The sequence below is a fragment of the Salarias fasciatus genome, chromosome 4 (assembly GCF_902148845.1).
Source record: "Salarias fasciatus chromosome 4, fSalaFa1.1, whole genome shotgun sequence".
Classification (NCBI taxonomy): Eukaryota; Metazoa; Chordata; class Actinopteri; order Blenniiformes; family Blenniidae; genus Salarias; species Salarias fasciatus.
Genome location: NC_043748.1, coordinates 9,191,870 through 9,210,454, shown reverse-complemented (window position 1 = coordinate 9,210,454; position 18,585 = coordinate 9,191,870). Strand labels below are relative to the sequence as shown.

Here is an 18,585-nt window from a genome sequence, read left to right as displayed (position 1 = left end):
CTTCATTGTGTACTAACCGATAACCTTTTGTTGATCATTTCATAGATCCAGCAACAAATTCTAGACTAACTTCATTTCCCCTTATTCCTTTTGCCTCAGTACTAAAATGAACATTCATCTGACCTGTTTGCAGGTTTTTGGGTGTCCCTCCCGGAAGAGGAAGCTGCCCTCTGACCGGACCTCTGCCCTTTGACCTCATCTACACCGATTACCATGGCCTGCAGCAGATGAAGCACCATATGGGTCTTTCACTGAGGAAGCACAAGTCAGTTCTTTTTCCATCCCTCGCAGTCTGTCTTGTCAGAAAACTGTAATTTAGGTGTGTTGACCAAAGTCAGAGGGTGCTGTTTGTTAGCTGTGTCCCTCTGAGTAAACAGTAATTGCCTCTCTCACAAAATCTTTCTCTATTGGCCTCTTCACTGGCTGCTGGACGCAGAGTCGGTACCTGAGCTGTGCATCAGCAGAATTCCTCCCGGCCAATCTGCCCCCTTTAAACTCTGATCAATGACCCGGGTACAGCCTGCTGGATTGATGTCAGTTCCTCACAAAATATTCACTCTCAAAGCATGGCTATGTACACCTTTAAAAAAAAAAAGAAAAGAAAAGAAAGAGGTTGTGAATTCATCTGTAAATGCTACAACAAAATAATGTGTTTTGCTTCCTGTTTCCAGCAGCCAGCAGTTGGAAGCAGGAAAGCAGTAAACGCAGTTGGTAAAGCTTTTGTTCTTCGATTCCAGCTGGGCAGCATTATAACAGTCACACTATACCAGCAAAGCCTGTTTTCATACAATAACAAGGGAAAACAAAGGAAATGTTCTCTAAAACAAAAACTGCAACTCTGGTAAGAAAAAGGGATAAATACAAACACTACATCCATGTAATAGCAATGTTAGAAATACGCAATTTATTCTGGGTGGACATAGTTGTTAGATCGTATTTAGTTGTTTTCTTGTTTTTCATGTTTCAAACTCCTGAGCGGGAGAAGGAACATCTTATTTCTTGTCACAGCAATTTGTTTCTCCGGGATTTTCAGTTGTTTAAAAGCACGGCAGCAGCCGAAGTCTCTGCTGATTTCAGTCAGCACCAGCCCAAGGTCAGCTGATCGACCGACACTCCTCAGCTGTCACACATCGACAGACCAATACCTTCATTTCCTCCACAGGCCTGACACTGATTAGACATCCGGCCCATTGACAGATCCTCCAGATTGGATTACATCAATTGATTTTTGACTTCCAAGTGTGAATATTTACTGCCAATACGGTGCCGAGAAGCGATTTTCGCTGTTTTCCCTCATTCTTTACCAAAACTTCCATTCATAAATATCTATTTGAGACAAAATAGTAAAGGCATAAGGAATGTTTAATGTGGATGGAATGAAATTTTGTAGCACCGTAGACCAGACTTGCTTATGGACGATGAGATTTACATCTTTTTGAAATTTGAGAACAAACTGAATCCGCTTCCAGGTTTTGCTATGGTCAGCTTCAGCAGGAGTCCCTGCGATGACTGCGAAGCAAGGCAGTGATTGAACTGTCTTACCTTGAGGCCTGCGTGGTCCATGCTCACAGCTGGGGGTGTGTGGGGGGGGCCGAGCCTTGCTGTAGACTGAGACATCTATCACCAACAAAGGCTTTATGTAGCAATTCTTCAACAAAAAGACACCGCTGTGATGTTGAAATCAGCTCCTGTTATTCATGTATGAGGAAAGTTGTTTTTTATTGTTGAGCTCCATTTTCCTGAGCTTACCTAATGTGTGTTCACATTGCTGTCTCAGTGAGAAATCAGTTCACTTCAGTGTAATTTACCTCTCTTACCTATAGCGGAGTGTTTCATGTGAGAGCAAAAATACAACTTTGTTCTAATTTTAGCTGTGTCTGTTTCTTTCTTTTCTTTTTTTTCTTTTCCCAGGTGCCACATTCGCGTGATCGACACTTTTGGCACCGAACCTGCTTACAACCACGAGGAGTACGCCACTCTGCATGGCTACAGAACCAACTGGGGCTACTGGAACCTTCACGGTCAGCAGTACATGACCATGTTTCGTAAGTAGCCCTTCCACCGAGACCAAGACCGAACAGCCAGTGTGCATTTTGTTTGTGGAAACAGTCAAATTGATATTTGCTGTAATTTCTTCTGGTTGCCGGCGATCGCAGCTCAGACGCGTTCGAACGCATGCGTGCATGTGCATGTGAGTGAAAGTGTGAACACATTGTGAGAGTTTGTGGAGGCCTCGCAGACAGAGGGCTCGTTCACAAACAGCTGCCCGCACAGATGCCTGAGCCCTCCTGCTGGGACGGCGCACGACCAGTCATCCAGACACGAAAGAGATGTACAAAAACAGAATTGCAAACATTCGTGGCACATTTGGTCAACTGTTGACAGGAGATCCGTATGTTTGCACTGCTCTCTAATTAATTCAGTGACAACGGGCAGCCGCGCTGTTTCTAAACTACTCGCAGTTGTCACAAAGCCTGACACCGGGAGACGTCAACTTTCATCTCAGGTCTTCAAACTGACTGAAAATACCACTTCCCACCCCCACCCCCCCACCCCCCCCCCCCCCCCCCCCCCCCCCCCCCCCCCACCCCCCTCCAGATCTCCTTTGTGGGTGTGCTTCCTCCTAGAGAATAATTTGATTTCCTTGAAACGGAGCAGTGGCATAATAAAACCACAATCCAGCACTTACTGAACTTGAAAGCAAAACAAAAAGAACAAAACATATTTAATCACACAAATACAACTCAAGTGTATCTCTGAGTCTCATCAGAAAATCATCTCCAACTCCAGTGATGCATTATTTTGTGTCTTTCAACACATTTACACACCATCTACAAACATGTTTTTTTTTTTGTACAATTCCCCATACTGCTTCCTCCACTCACAGTGTGAACGGCAGCTCGGATGCACACAACATGACCTTTGGTTTGACCACATTTTCTGAGACATAAAAATGGAATTGGAGCGCTGTCTTGCCAATTACTTTGTTTGTCCTTGGCAGCCCACACACCAGACAACTCCTTTATGGGTTTTGTTGCGGAGGAGCTAAACGAGACGGAGAGGCTGAACATCCAGAGGAACAAGGTCAATAACATGGCTGTTGTGTACGGCAAAGAAGCCAACATGTGGAAGGTGAGTGTATCACTGCAACCCCCGTAAATCTCCATCTAATTAAAGAGGATGGGTTTTAAAATGGGCAGTGATTTTAAATGGGACTCGCAAGTAAGCGCGTCGGTTAAAGTCCAGCTTCTTCCACCTTAGAAAGTTGGCAGAGGTGAAGCCAATGCCTGCATGTGAGCACTTTGAAACGGTCATCCACGCTTTTATTACATCTCGGCCGGATTACTGTAATCCACTTTATGCTGGAGTCAGACAGTCCAAAAGGCTGCTGCATGCTTACTAATTGCAGCATGTAAGAGGGAACATGTAACTCCCATCTTGGCTTCCCTCCACTGGCTGCCCGTGCATTTTAGAATTCATTTTAAGATTCTTTAATCTGTTTATAAGTCTCTGCCCCGCCTTACCTGTCTGAGCTGCTTCACTCCTGCTCGGTGCCTCTGGTCAGCTGATCAGCTGCTCCTGCAGGTCAAAACAGAAGCTCAGACGGGACAGAGATTTTTCTCTTGGTGATCTAAAGCTGTGGAATGAACTACCGCTGTTTATATTTAAAAGTAATCATAAAAACCCATTTTTATTGCTTAGCTTTTACCCCAGTCTGAGCCTCTGCTCCTGTTTTCATTGCTATATTGTCTCTTTTATGGTTTTTATTGTTCTTGTTGTATTTTACATTGCACTTTATATTTTTAGGTGCAGGTGTTTGTTTATGCGGAGCACTTTGGTTCAGCTGAAGTTGTTTTCAAGGTGTTATCTAAATAAAGTAGAGCTGAGGATATTTTTATGTTGCCAATAAGGCTGATAGTGGTAACGCATTGGATCCTTTCTATCGGTTCTGTTCTGAGTGTGATAAGATTAGGATGCGTGGTGAGTTTGAGGAACATCTAAATATTGCTTCCCGTAGCTGCGAAACACCTGCTGAATTTCATATATTTCCTCCAAACACGCGCCTCCTCCTGGAGTCTGGCCTGAAGTGTGACGGGAAGGAACAATTGTTTTTGTTTAGAGTAAATTTTCCCTCCCGGCAGCTGCCGGGGTTTCTTGCTCGTACTGTAACTTTGAAGTGTGCTGCAGCCTCCCTCAAGGTTTGTTGTGCTTCAGTCTGGTTCGCTGCTTTGTTCCTTATACTGCCACAGCTTTTCCAGTTTTCTCCACACAACTAAAGTCTGCAGTGCAACAATTGTGAACGTGAAAGATGGATGTTTTATAGCCAGTGGTCTTGTGCTCCCTCTAGATAGAAAGTATTCCCATGTTTAGAGCAGAAAATCCCTCTGTCTTACTTTTTGAGGTCCATGTTTGAGATTTGAGGCCTGTGCACATCCTTTGAGAGAAAGACTGTCCACTCCTTCACGTCATGTTCTCCCCCTTCTTTTTCCCTCTCTACATCTGCTGCGATGGATTCACTTCTCCTCTCTTTGTGCTCTCCTTTATTCATCACCTCATGATGCATCGTTGATGGGTCGACGCAGCTTCAAGTGAGTACACCTGCTTTTCTACAGCATTACCAAGGATGCTCCTACATTTTTTTCCTCTACATATATATATAGGGTGTATATGAGCGAGGCAGAGCAGCACAGCGGTGCATTAGTTAACAGCACAAACCTGGATTTTCAGCGCAGTCGGCTTGCTCTCCCTGTGTGGGACATACTGAGGTTGAATGGTGACTGTAAAATAGCTCATACGTGTGAATTTTAGTGTGTGATTATTTGTCTTTGTGTCTGATCTGCGATGGACTGGAGACCCACAGATAGCTGGGATCTGCTTCTGTTTGATAAAACTATATTTAGAGAAAAAAAGCACAGATCGATCCAAGAGACATTTAAATAACAAATGAAAGAGCCGTTAAAAAATGTAAACATACAAGGAAAACTGGGGGAATAAATTTGTCAAAGACAGAAATATCAAACAATTGGAGGCTTTTAGTAACATATAATAAACCTTTGAATAATAACACAGAATTATATACTGTAATAACCAAAATGTAATAAACTGTACTTCATTATGTATTGTCTAACATTCATAATTTGTAAAAATTTACAGTATTTCCTGATAAAAAAGAAACTGTGATATTTTCTTCTGACGTTTCATTAACAAAGTGAAAATATTACAGCTCATTTTTCATTGAATGAAGGATGTAATCATGTGGTGCATGGTGTAATAAACAACAAAAACAAATGGTTTCAATAATGAAAATCAATTTGCATGATCGACATTTTCATTTAGTGCATTCATTGATTCTTTGAAACTATCTTCACTCATTCTGTGTCGGTCATTCAGCTGCTTGTTCAGCCTCTTTGCTCCTGATCTGTCGGGTGTTATCTGCACATCTTATTTGAAATGTCAGTCATTTCTGACGTCACAATAACTGATCTGATCTATGAACACACGTTGCTGGTCAAATGACTTTTTTGAATGCATAAACATTTGCAAAAAATGTTTGAAATTGCATTTAGACAATAATAATATTAACTTGAGAACATAACAGAACTTATTCCACATTTAGTAGATTTTGTACTATCCCTTTTATTGTATCAGGCATGCTTTAACCATTGCTGTGACTGGGATGTGGACAGCATCATTCAGTGAATGAAGATGTTTGTAATGTGAAATGAAAGGAGAGTTCAAGGTTTCCATTGCCAAATGCAGAAATGCACAAAAAGAAAAAAAAAATCTTCACTGAGGCTGTGGAAGAATAGAGATCTCTGTTTCTTTAACAAGGATGGAAAGACAACACAGTGTGCATGTAACCGGTTACTGTTAAATTAAAAGTGGCTGGCATGGTGAAAAATGTCTGAATGATATAGAGGGATCAGGCACAAGGATGCTGAATAAACAATGGAATGACCAGCGCTGGAGCTGACGAAAGAAATGTCCAAAGAATCCCGGGCAGCTCCAAGCACTGCCAAGCAGAGAAAGCTAACCTTGGAAATAAGAGCTTTCTGTTAAGTAAGGCAAAAGAAATACAGTCCGGCATCAGACTGGCCTTGTTGCTCTGGGTTAGTAGATCAGCCATGGCCCTTTTACTTACAATACATATTCACTTTTCTTGATATCTTTAATGGAGACACGACTAAGAGTTTTTCAATTCCTCACATCCTCGTTTCCTTCTCCACCTCACAGAGCTCAAAGTCTGGACTGAGACAATACAAGGAAAGTGTCGTTAGTGTGATGAGGCAGCCGGCAATTAGGCTGAGGGAGTCATTCAGAAAAAGAAAGAAAAAAACCAAACACTGAGTGAGTGATAACAGGGTCCAGCTTAAGTATGCAATCAATTTAAAATCCGGGACTTTTTTTGCGAGAGACAGAGCTACTTTTGTTTATCACTGATTCTCTGGACCAAAGCAATCGCCACTGTCTTCAGTCCAGATGAAGTTAAGCAGTGAATAAAAAGTGTTTTTTTTCAGGCTAAATGTCAGTCTGAGATGTCTGAACTGCTTTCAGTGAAAGACATGTTGGATGGAAGAAGAAAAAGGTTCATTCGCTGATGGCCATTCACTCATCTTAGCCATGAAGAGCCGTTTCTCCGTTTCACCGTCCACATCTATCTCTGTACTTCTCTCCCTCTCGTCTGTAAACCTCTGGTGAAAATGTTTAAGTTTCTGAATGAAAAAAGATTGATTGTTGTGCCCATTCTCTAACAGTACTTTATTTTTTTTACAATTATGACTCAAACTGCCACACAGCCACTGTTGTCAGAGAAAGATGAAACTACAAAATCTTTTGTCGTCAACTTCCAAGGTTACACATTGTGGCAGTTTGATTGTGCACGGACAGATTTGGGATGGATTCTCACTTTAAGTGAAGGAAAGCGTGATTTCATCACCCTGTTGCTCCGTGACAGTAAAATGGCTCAAAATGAAAAATGAGGAGCAACACTCAGATGACATTTATAAATGATTTATCCCTCCAAGACGTAGCTTTAGTGAATAATTCATCACAGTCCTCCAGAAAAACTTTTCTGAGATCAACATTTTTTTTTCTTTTCCTTTTTTTCTTGTTGTAAAACTATTGAAATAACGCAGAGGAAACGCAGGAGATGCACACTGATGTTAGCCTTTCATGTTGTATTGAAATTCCTCAGGTGTGGGATCGCTGGTCACTACCAGGACGATGCAGACCCACTCATTAGAGACGCTTGTCTGCCTCATTTCTCAGCCGATATCTTTCTTTCTTTCTTTCTCTCTGTAGTTGTTGTGATACCCCGGCACCTTTGGGCTCTTTCCTTTGGCCCTTTTAAGATAAGCTTCGTGTGTCACTAATGAATCAGTTCAGCTCATTTAACCGTACAAGGCAACTATGGTGCTGCAGGAGCAAAGAGAGACTCGATCACAGCAAACGGAACAAAGTTAAACCCAGACTTTAATTTTGGGAGCAAACATTAAAAAGAAACAAAAAGAGATTAAAAAAAAAATCATGTATTTTATTAAAATACACATTTTTTTAAGAACTTGATTTCTTATAGATATAATAGAGACTGATTAAAATCCTGAAATAATAATGATGCAGTATCTCCAGTGTAACATTTATGACAGTTGTAGAATATTTAGAAAGACTTCCCTGATATTTTAAATTGAAAACATCTAATTAGCATGGGCGCATAAGCATTTCAGTGCCTATAGGGATCAAAACATCCAGAAACAATACATCATAATGTGAGGCCACCCAGCGCTCCTGGAAATAGGATGGGTTACAAGAAGGAGTTTATGTTGTAGAGCGTGATGTATTTCAAGCTTTGAGAGTGGAGCTCGTCCTCCCACACGTTGAAAACTTCAGATCAAAATGTTTTTTCATTCCATCAAAGAAACCCCCCCCCCGCTCCCCGCCCCCCGCCGGTAAATACTCCGCTTTACACTCATTTCACCTCTTTGCGTGTTTCAAAGGGTAAAGAAAACTTCCTGTCAATCCTGCACCGCTACATGGACGTCCACGGGACGGTGTACTACGAGACGCAGCGGCCCCCGGAGGTGCCCGCCTTCGTCAAGAACCACGGCCTGCTGCCTCAGCAGGAGCTGCAGCAGCTCCTCCGAAAGGCCAAGGTGAGGTTCTCACATTTCTATGGACTTAAACTAAGTGCTCACACAGTGCTCACTCGGATCGGAGCAGTTTGATGTCTATATTCACAAGCTGGTGTTCTTCTTTTAATTCTGTGATTAGCTTTTCATTGGATTTGGCTTCCCGTACGAAGGTCCCGCCCCTCTGGAGGCAATAGCCAATGGCTGTATATTCCTTCAACCCAGGTTTAGCCCCCCTCACAGCTCTCTCAACCATGAGTTCTTCAGAGGGAAACCCACCTCCAGAAAGGTAGATACAGTCACCAGCCCTGTATTTTATGTAATACACAAATAAAACTCATGAAGCACAGAGCAGCACTGCTTGTTATTGATTTCCTGTCTGAACGCGCCTCTCTTCTGTTCCCTTCAGGTGTCCTCCCAGCATCCGTACGCGGAGCAGTATATCGGCAGGCCGCATGTCATAACTATCGACTTCAATAACTCTGAGGAGTTTGACGCCACCGTCCGAGAGCTCATGAGGATTGATGTATGCTTTGTTTTAGTATTTGCAGTCCAGTCTTGGCCCCGCTCGTTCAACACTATAATGGTCTTCTGATATTGTCCTCCACCACAGTGCATGCTGCTGCATAATAGCATAGGTGGGAGCATGATTTACTCTCGTGCTCCTCGCAGTCTGGTGTGACCCACTTTTGAAGCCCTCAGCCTTTAATAGAGCTCTTAATCATGGCGTTCAGCATTACAGCAAAATGCTTAGCTGGCTCCCTCTCTGCTCCCTGCTCTCCTAATTGCTTGAGATATTGAGCAACTCGGTGGGAAAAGTGTGCCCACATCTTGGCATACAAGGCGGCTTTCTGCAGGCCAGCCCCACAGGCAGTGAGCATTGTCCACAACAGATCGCATTAATCAATCACACTGTGCTCAATCTGTCACCAGAACGACACTGAGCCGCAGCCAAGAGTCTCACCGTGCCGCCGCGCATGTGTGTGCCTCCACCTGCCAGGTGTGTTAAATAGACCCGGTGTTTTCCTGCTGATAGGGCAAAATAAAGTACCTGTTGTAGCACCGGTTAATCCGTAAAATGTGAAGACTGGGGTAAAAAAAAAAAAAAAAAAAAAAAAAACTTTGAAAATGAAATATCTTATCGGGGCATTACAAGCAGTGCTGGGAAAAAGCAAGGCTTTATCTTCCACAATCCCATGAGCACAGCGAGATGGAATTGAAAAGTATGCCATTAATCAAAGAAAGCACAGTAAGTATTTATTACACATCAATGAAAATGCAAGAAAACTGCTGAATGCTAATGCTAAGTGCTGTAAAATGAGAGGGGCATTTGGGGGAAATGTGCCTGTTGCCTTCTAAATGAGTCTGTATTCGGAAACTGATGCTGTTTTCATGCCAGCGTGATGAATGAGGAAGTTACGTTTCACTTCGCCTTGTTATAAATTCTTCTAAAAAGTAGCTCTAAAGCCTAACCTCCTGCAGTGCCACCTGCAGGTCTCCGTTACGTTTTGATTGTACAGATGAGATGTTTCCTCCCGTTTCCATTATTTGTGTGCATTAAAGTATATCTAGAAGACATTCAGTAAATTTCATTAAACATGCAAACAACCAGCAGAGCTCAATTTCTTTATATTTCTGGAAATGTTGAGTTCTCAGTGCTTTAGCTTATGTTGGTAATTTTAGATGGTTTCCGCTATATATTCCTGAAAAATCACTTGCTCAAATTTTAATGGCGTCACGTCGGCTGTGCCTGATGGAAAAGCTGAAAGAGGCGACTGATAAGAAAATGGTGAAATGCCTGTATGGGCCTGGATGCTGTGCTTCCAATGGACATGGATATAACTCAGCTCAGTAACTCGGGATGAAATTCCGTTTTATATCCTCAACGGTGGCATAAAATAATGACTGTGCCTCACGTGCGGCGTTTCTGTGGTCAATGCAGTGCGGTAAGTTCAAGTATATGAATGATATAGCCATTTAAAAAAATGTCCTCAGTGCTGAATTCAAATCACCGCCTGTGAAGCATTTTTCTCTCTCTCTCTGCGACTCAGATTCTATTATATAAAGATGCCCAAAAGGCAAATTGCATCGCAGAATAACTGATGAAGTGCCAGATACATTTCATTAAACTCAGATGAAATAAAGTAATAAGAGACTGCTAAAAGGAACACAACACTAAGAGGAACCATTTATCAATTTAAAAGCCTAAGTGCTTTAGTGGGCTAATAGTAAACAGTGAGATCTCACTTCAGACGCCATGGGAGGCTTTACAGGAGGGACTCTGCACGGGGGGATCCTGACAGGATCCATCCCTCTCTGATATATTTCATGATTACTGATATCATCAAACCACAATAGAATTAGAATGTGTTAATTAATAGAAGACTGTCTGCGAAGACAACGACCCCGCAGGCCCCTTCCACGCCGAGTGCTCTGCTGTGTTCTCTGTAACCCTGGTTAGTAAATACCACCGCGGAAAGACTATCGATCAGTGTTTTCTTCACGAATATTAATCTATCGTCTGCCATCAAAAACATGACAATGAGTGACAGCGCCTCATCGCCGCACTCGCAGGACCCAGAATACCGCCTCCTCGGCGCCGAATGACCTGTGCTCCGCTGTCACTTCCATCCATTGTTTGACATATTGATGTTGTCATCACTAAAAATAATGAAATCAATTTTCAGAGCTGTCACCTGTGATGCATTAGGTCATTGATTTTAATGCGAGACTTGTGGCGTGATATAAGCCTTTCACAATTACGCTAATGAATCTGTCAGCTTTGATTAACTATCAGATGCATAGTTCCTGTAATTACTATGGCTGGGCTTTGTGGACACACACACACACACACACACACACACACACACACACACACACACACACACTCACACGTGCGCGCACCTTCCTCCATCGTTTCTTCATCCGTGTGAAAACATCTGTGTGTGCAGGTGGAGCCTTTCCTGCCCTACGAGTACACCTGTGAGGGGATGCTTGAGAGAGTCCACGCCTACATTCAGAACCAGGTGAGCGTTCAGACTACAGCAGGAGGAGTGTATAACTGCTGAAATGCCAAAATAAAATCCTCAAGATTATCACTTGCCTCCCAGCAAGGTGGTTTACTCTAATTTTGGTGCGATAAACAAACCAAAACGGTAAACGTAGTAGGGCACGTAAACTACTGCCTTGTCTGGTTACACGCTTTTGGCTCAGATGCTGTTTAATTGATGTTATTGTCTTCATAGAGTTTCCTACCAAAGCTATTCCACTTCAGCAAACAAGCATTATCAAATTGTGAATCTAATGTTTTTACAAATATGTATTGGTCAGACCATTTCCCACAGTTTCAATAAAGCCTCAAAGCATCTATTATTTACTCCACAACAGCTTTTAGGTTTTGATTTGCTTCCTTTTAACTACACTCGCTTTTATCTATAATTCCAGATGTATTTATATGTCCATGTATTTGTATGTGCACTATTTTTATTTAAAATCTAATAGTGTAATTATTAATTGAAGGAACCTTGCACTGAATATGAATACTTGACACAAATGGGCATGTAAAACAAGAGCAAGTGGAAAACAAAAACCTTACAGTTTAAACTCTAATCATTTCTTTTAAGTTTCAAACAAAATGGGCAAAACTGTTGAAGTCCTTTCCTCTTTTTACAAACATATAATGCCTCACACACACCCCCAGCAACCCCCCACACACAGATTTCTATGCAGGTGTATATCATGATGTCCATCCATACACATGAGTACATCAACGCGTCTGTCCTTGCGTTGCTTCACCTCCGCTGTGCTTGTTAGATTAACCGTGACTTTCCGTTAGCATGTTGTGGGTGTCCAGCAGCCCCCCGAGACCTGATCGTGTTTGAAGCGGAAATACAAGATGGAAGAGCGTTATGTTGAAAAATAACAGCTGCAGTGGTCTGAGACTCCCGAGGAGACGTGATCGGTCTTCAGAGGCTGGTGTTAGATGATGTCCTTCCTTGTCTTTTCATTTATGAGTTTTTTTAGCAGCCGGTGAGCAGATCTGACGCCTCGTGTTCTCGGTTTTTATTCACAAGTCTTCAACAAGCGACTGGCTGCAGCTTTGAACTGACAGTGCAGACATGAGTGGTAACAATTTTTTTCAGCTTTCAATTCAAAGCAATGCGGAGAGTGTGTGTATTTATTAAAAAAAAAAAAAAAAAAAGATTAAATGTCACTTGCCTTCGTACTTTCTTCTTTGCAGCAGGAAAAACATGTTGAGTATGATTAGAAATGTAAAAAGATACAGTTGGGTGGATTATTTATGCAGCAGTGGTTTGCAGTTACCAAATCCTGTGTGGCTTGTTTTCCTGGACAGTTTCTGTTGTGGACTAAACCTCATTTGTTACTTGCACACTTGATTTTATTGTTATTCTTATTATTTGCATTGTTTCCACACATATTGCCCGTCCGTCCAAGACGTCCTCATTTCATTGATGTACTTGTGTTGAGGTGAACGACGGCGAGAGAACGGAAGCATAATGATTAAATACAAGACTGGGAGCTCAAGTGTGAGTGTATTTATCTCTGCTCATCACGCCAGTCTTACTTATAAAATCTCTAAATCCTTGTGTCGACAGCAGAAGGAATTTAATTGGTTTTAGCTAAAGAGCCAGGGCTGTTTTGGATGTGATTGCTGTTGCATGTTGGGTATTTGTCCCTGAGCCAAGCATTATTTTCTCAAGTGTTCTGAAGTGTTTTTTTTTTTTTTTTTTTTTTTTTGCTATGCCATATACTTTTTTTGGAGGAAACTTTTTTCACTCTCTACTTTCCCTGATGGATTTGTTTAATCAAATGTGTACTGATGAGTGTGTGTGTTTTTTGAGCTTGGATTTTGTAGAATTGGCTGGAACGACACTCGTCACAAGGTTTTTGAGTCGTTGGAAGGTTGACTAATAAAAACAAGTGCGTTTTACCACTGCACAAGGTTTCCTCCTTATTCAAGAATTCACATGTGAATTGAGTTTATTTTTTTTTTAAAAGGTTTATTCCTGTCCCATGCAGTCTTCAACAGATAATTAATTTTTTGCAGGCACCAGCTGCAAGCTTAGTGGGCTGGCACAGTGAGTGATTTTTCTCAACGCTTCCTCTGAAATTCATTTATAAAAGAGTACAATCTTGCTCATTTTTGGTGTTTTTTTTCTTTCCAGAATGTGCACTCATCAAATTAGGAGTGAATCAGTCGGTCACATGGGAAATAAATCTGTTGAGGTGCAGCAATAATTGATGTGGTCCTTCCCAAAATAACAATAAAGAAGTAAATTTAGAGTAAAATGCAGCCTAGGAAATATTTACATGCTGGTGTGTTGTGTGGAAGTGGCAGGTTAAGGAGACGTGTTCGGCTTCATTCTTTTGTCTTTGCCTTGCTGTCAGAAATAGCACACACGCACACGCGCGCACACACACGCACGCACGTACGCAGTGTGCCGTGACCGACTGAGACGGTGACTCGCCGCCTGGTGCGCACAAGGGCAGACTCCCAATCAGACTCTCTTCACTCCTCTTTCTCCCACTTCTCTTAACCTTCCGTCTCACCATTTCATACTTTTTCCAATTCTTTCTCCAACTTCTTGAGTCGCACACCTCTCTCAGCCTCGCCTTCCGACTCCCCCCATGAATCTCTCGGCGTTATCACCCGCTATGATTTCCTCTCACCTCTGCTCTGCTGATGGAGTTTAAAGATCCCTTTGTGACCCTCATACAATGTAGTCTGATGAAAGCTCTTTTTACCCTAGAAAGCTATGGCAAAAAAAAAAAACCTGGCAATTTTGCATTGATTTTATAAGAAAAGCAGTTTTTTTTTCTTTCCCCGTCCATCCAAAGACAGGTTATAGATTTTTGTTGCTGTTGAGATCTTGACATTGTTTTCTGCTGTGGTTTATTTACTGACATGCAGGAGGGGTTTTTTTTTTTTTTTTGTAGACATTTGCTTTTCCTCATCAGAATTTAAATAAAAGAAAAACAAAATGTCAGAGATCTCTAATGATACTCAATGACAACCTAATAGTTTCCTAGTATGCAGTACATCATTGTGGAAAATGCTTTGCTTCAAGGAAACTGTTGATTTTCAGTGTTTTCTCTAGTATTGCAATTAAAAAAACAAAAGAAAAGCGATAAAAGGCTATTTAAATAACCAAATATGTTTGCTATGTTGTTTTTGCTTGGTCTAATTAGGCTTTCATGCTTCTGTCATTGATTTTAACATCAGCGAGTTGGATTGAGCATCAAAGAATGTTGTAGTAGGTCAGAACCAATGAATCACTCCATTAAACTCTTGCAGTGGAAAGAAATATGTAGACGTTCATGAGCGCCATAACAAATGGAAGCAATGCTTCACAGAAGATAATTAAATAAAACTGCATAAATGGGCACATTAGTTTTCATTCCTTGACATTCAAGAAAGGATTTTTTACCAATAGAAATCCTGCCTGTCAGTCATGTCAGTGTGTAAATGTTTGTCTCACACTGTCATCGCTGCATTAGAGTCCTGAAGGGCAGCGACACAATCAGTCAATCATACATAAAAGCGGACTTATTCTGCTCAGTTAACACATTTAAAATTAGGCATAAGCTCTACAAAGATGTTCTTTGAATGCAGGGGTGTCAAACATGCTGCCACTGGAAAACATTTCTCTGCATCAGGGTGAAGGAACATTTTCCAGTTGTAGTGTAGAAAGAGCCGCTAAAGCGGGGAGGAGTTCACTGCTTTTAAATGCTTTCCATGACAAATTGTGCAGAGATTCTTTGCATGATTTACTGGTCAAATCTGTGTGAGCTCTGAAGAAAACATGACTTTAACACTCCTGGGTTTAGGTAAAAGTTTTGTTTACAAAGTGTGTCAGTTCAGATCTTTGATTGAGTGTTTAACTGAGGTAATCACATCCTGCTGTTATTCTCCTTTCTCTTGGAACTGCATGCTATTTATTGATAACGAAGTACCTCACAAGTTTTATTGCTCCATCTGCTGCTTGGCACATTCTCAGAAAATGTCAAAATATTGACCATTTTTTAATTCAATCCAAAACAGTAATACCTGAGTGCGTTATTTTATTCTTTAATAGACATTGACGTGTTGAACTGAAAGCATTTCATTATGGTCGTCTTTACAAAAGACCGACTTCTGAAGTTCCCTCAGTTGGACGGAGGTTTACGATTTGAATCACTTCTCCTCAACAGTGATGATTTGAACAGAAATTAAGTCGAGAGAATTAAACAGTTTACTCAGTCTGAAAGTTCACGTCCGAACCCAGTCCATTTCAGATAAAAAAAATCAATCCAGCCAGAAGAAAAAAAAAAAGAAAAAAGAAAAAGAAAATTGCAGATAATAGCTTCACCACGCACGTGATATTCTTATCTATTAACCTCACTCTTTTTTTATTCCACCTTATTTTCTTGATGAGCTTTGTGCGATCGGGGATGTTGTCTGTACTTAGAGGCTGAAGTGTAGCAGAGATGGAGAGATCGGAAGCCGGGTTATTGCCTGCGGGCTCTCGGAGCCTGTTTAATAAACGGGTCTGGAGGCCAGAGGGACATGTCAGGGAAATGTTATTACCTCGGTTTTATGAATAGCCCCAGCTGGAGGGAGGATCTAATCAGAGCCCTCACCAGAGCGGGATTCTGCCTCCAAATCTCATTTGTTATTGGGAAGCATAACTGCTGGCTCATAATTTCCTGGAAACTTGATGAGGAGTTGTCAGTTCTGATGAGCGCGGTTGTGTTTTAACTGTTCTTTTATCATTCCAGTTGTAGCAGCTCGTGTCCAGAAGTTAAAGTGGGAAATAAGAAAGTATTAGTGCTTCATTACTGTACTTCAGTAGATCTGGCTCTCTGTACTTGAGTGGAATATCAGTTGAATGACTTTTTACTTTTTGCTGTCTACGTTTGAAAAGGAATATCTGGGCTTTCGACTCCTTAAATTCTGTAGGTGATTTACTTAGTACTTGTTACTTATTTTATGTGCATCATTATGATTAAGACTTACAGTGAAAAGATCAAACAGTTAATACATTTAGGCTTTAATCAATTATATTAATAATAGTTTGCTTCTTTTCATAGAGGTTTTTATATGGAATTTATAGTGTTTTATATGAAGTCAAGTCAAGTTAATACAAGTCCCTTTTTTTTTTATTAGAAAACAGTTTATTGTCTGTGCCTACGCTAGATATAAGTTAAAGGTTACACAATGTTTTACTTTTGCATTTGGAAACCCGCACCTTGAGGAAGGCAGAGTCATTGGTATTCTTGTTTTTCTTTATTCACACACAGATCTGTATTTTTATTTCAGTAGGAAATAGAATTACCTTTACCAGTATGCTTCAGTATGCTTTATGTTTGATCTTTGCAGGACTTTTGTTCCCCTGAAGCCCCCTTCCCTCCAGTGAATGCCTCTCAGGCGTGGCAGGCCGGCCCCCCCAGCCCCTTCACCCTGCTGCCTAACTCAAGAGTCTTAGCCTGGGCGTCCAACAGCAGCTCCTTCCCATCCTGGCCTCCCCTCAGCGCGCTGCGACTCCTGGCCTCGCTGGAGGACCAGTCATGCGTGGACGCCTGCCAGAGCGCAGGCCTGATCTGTGAACCCGCCTTGTATCGTTTCATCAACATTAAGGAGGCCTTTAACGCGTAAGAAACCGCTTTTTATTTCATTCAAACAGAGAGAGAGAGCCACCCTTCAGTTTTGAACAAAAGAAACACGACGACATTAATATTAAATATTTTAATACTGCGTCCTTCTTTGTCTTTGCTCCCAGGCTGGACCTCCAGTGTGAAGGAGTGGAGTCTGAAATAAACCACCTCTTCCCTGCTTTCTCCGCAAAGCATGCTGAATGTGGTCTGCAGCAGGACCCGCTCCTGTTCAGCTGTGCCGGCTCCAGTGTCAAATACCGGCGCCTCTGTCCTTGCAGGGACTACCGCGTTGGCCAGGTGGCGTTATGTCGGGACTGCCTATGACCAGAGGAGAGACTCTGATGGATTAAGATCCATTTGTAAAACTGGGGAAGCGGGCAGGCTAAACCCAGAAGGCTCACTTTGAGGAGACCTTGCGGTGAAAAAGCAGTGATGCATCCTGTAACTGTGCTCCCTTACCTTTGTCCCGGGACGGGCCACCAAAGTAGGTAAGGTTCTATTACCTCTCAGGGAACTGCATGATTGTACTTTCAATCTGATGGGTTCGAAGCATCGCGTCACAGGTTTACATGGCCGCATTGGGACGCCAGTCCCGCCAACAGTCACGACGAAGAGTATCACTTTGTTGGGTCAGTTAGATTAGCGCAGATGTCATGAGCAATCAAAAGGAAAGCTTTGATGAAAAACGTTGCAAAATGCTTGAATTTTACAAGTGTGTTTACTCGATGTTGTGTGAATTCTTAGAGTGTCGTAGTGGAGTTTGGATTTGTACTAAATGCACCCAAAGCCATTTACACAATGTTGAGATGTACTATTTTACATGTCCTGTGATGAATATATTTGTACATAAGTGTTGTTTATTAAAATACAGGGCAAAACAAATTCAGAAGATGGGTGTTGTTCTTTATTACTTTCAAGGGTCATCTGGTGAGGAGCAAACTGTCAGTCATTCATGGTAATATTCATTAAAGCTGACGTGGAGGGGTGCACTGTGCTGTCATTTCACTGGTCTGACCGCCTCTAGTTTCTCCCTGAACTAAAATATGTTTGACAAAGCTGGCCTAAACCCTATAAACAGCTATTTGTCCTCAATATATGCCAAATTTATTCACTTTTTTCGTGTTTATTTTGTGCAGCTGGTGGTTAATAAAAGTCTCTGTGCTGCAGTTTATTAGTGATCTTGACCCAGAATTTTACTTATGGTAAAATGTTACTGAAAAAAAAAAAATATATATCAAGTTTAAACTGTTTATCTCTTGAAACTCTTGAGACATAACTTTTGGGCCATGTTGCAAAGCCATATGTCTTTGTTGGTGGCACTATTGATGGACTCTTCAAGTCTCTACTCATTACACATTTAATCTTTTTTTACATTTATTTGTGAAACAAAACTGTTGTGCACACACTGTATGTTTATTTATGCTAAGTTTCATACTTGCTTCCAGGTTTTTTCGCATTTTATTTCACTTTCCGGTGTAATTTCTCCTTATTTATCCTCCATCAAAATGTTCCAGTGCATGTTTAATGATATCCCCATGTTCAACTTATTTGTCAAAAGGAGTTTTATTTAGGGGGAAATTTAACATTTTATCTTGTTAGTGTTTCGTGGCTCCAAAATGTGACCATATTTCAAAACAAGGTTGGTATTAATCTGTTATATTTTAACCTCCCTTTTTATTTAGTCCGTCTTGTCACTTCAAAGTGAAATCATCTGGAATGGTACATGCAGGCGGATGCATGCTGCAAACACAGCGATAAATGTTCAAGGTAATTGGATTAGTTAAATCCAGCAAAAGAAGATGTC

At 41.4% G+C, this 18,585-nt stretch overlaps 1 protein-coding gene across 1 annotated transcript in view; it reads left to right on the top strand.

Moving 5' to 3' along the window:
* Positions 1-17,201, top strand: part of mgat5b (alpha-1,6-mannosylglycoprotein 6-beta-N-acetylglucosaminyltransferase B) — a 60,595-nt gene extending 43,394 nt beyond the window's left edge. Inside the window, exons 9-18 of the mRNA XM_030090087.1 lie at positions 134-265; positions 1,912-2,045; positions 3,002-3,132; positions 4,584-4,589; positions 7,995-8,150; positions 8,269-8,415; positions 8,536-8,652; positions 11,078-11,152; positions 16,507-16,778; positions 16,907-17,201. Of these exons, the coding sequence (XP_029945947.1) occupies positions 134-265; positions 1,912-2,045; positions 3,002-3,132; positions 4,584-4,589; positions 7,995-8,150; positions 8,269-8,415; positions 8,536-8,652; positions 11,078-11,152; positions 16,507-16,778; positions 16,907-17,105 (1,369 nt within the window). The 3' untranslated portion in view covers positions 17,106-17,201. The remainder of the gene's footprint in view (positions 1-133; positions 266-1,911; positions 2,046-3,001; positions 3,133-4,583; positions 4,590-7,994; positions 8,151-8,268; positions 8,416-8,535; positions 8,653-11,077; positions 11,153-16,506; positions 16,779-16,906) is intronic.
* Positions 17,202-18,585: the final 1,384 nt, after the last annotated feature.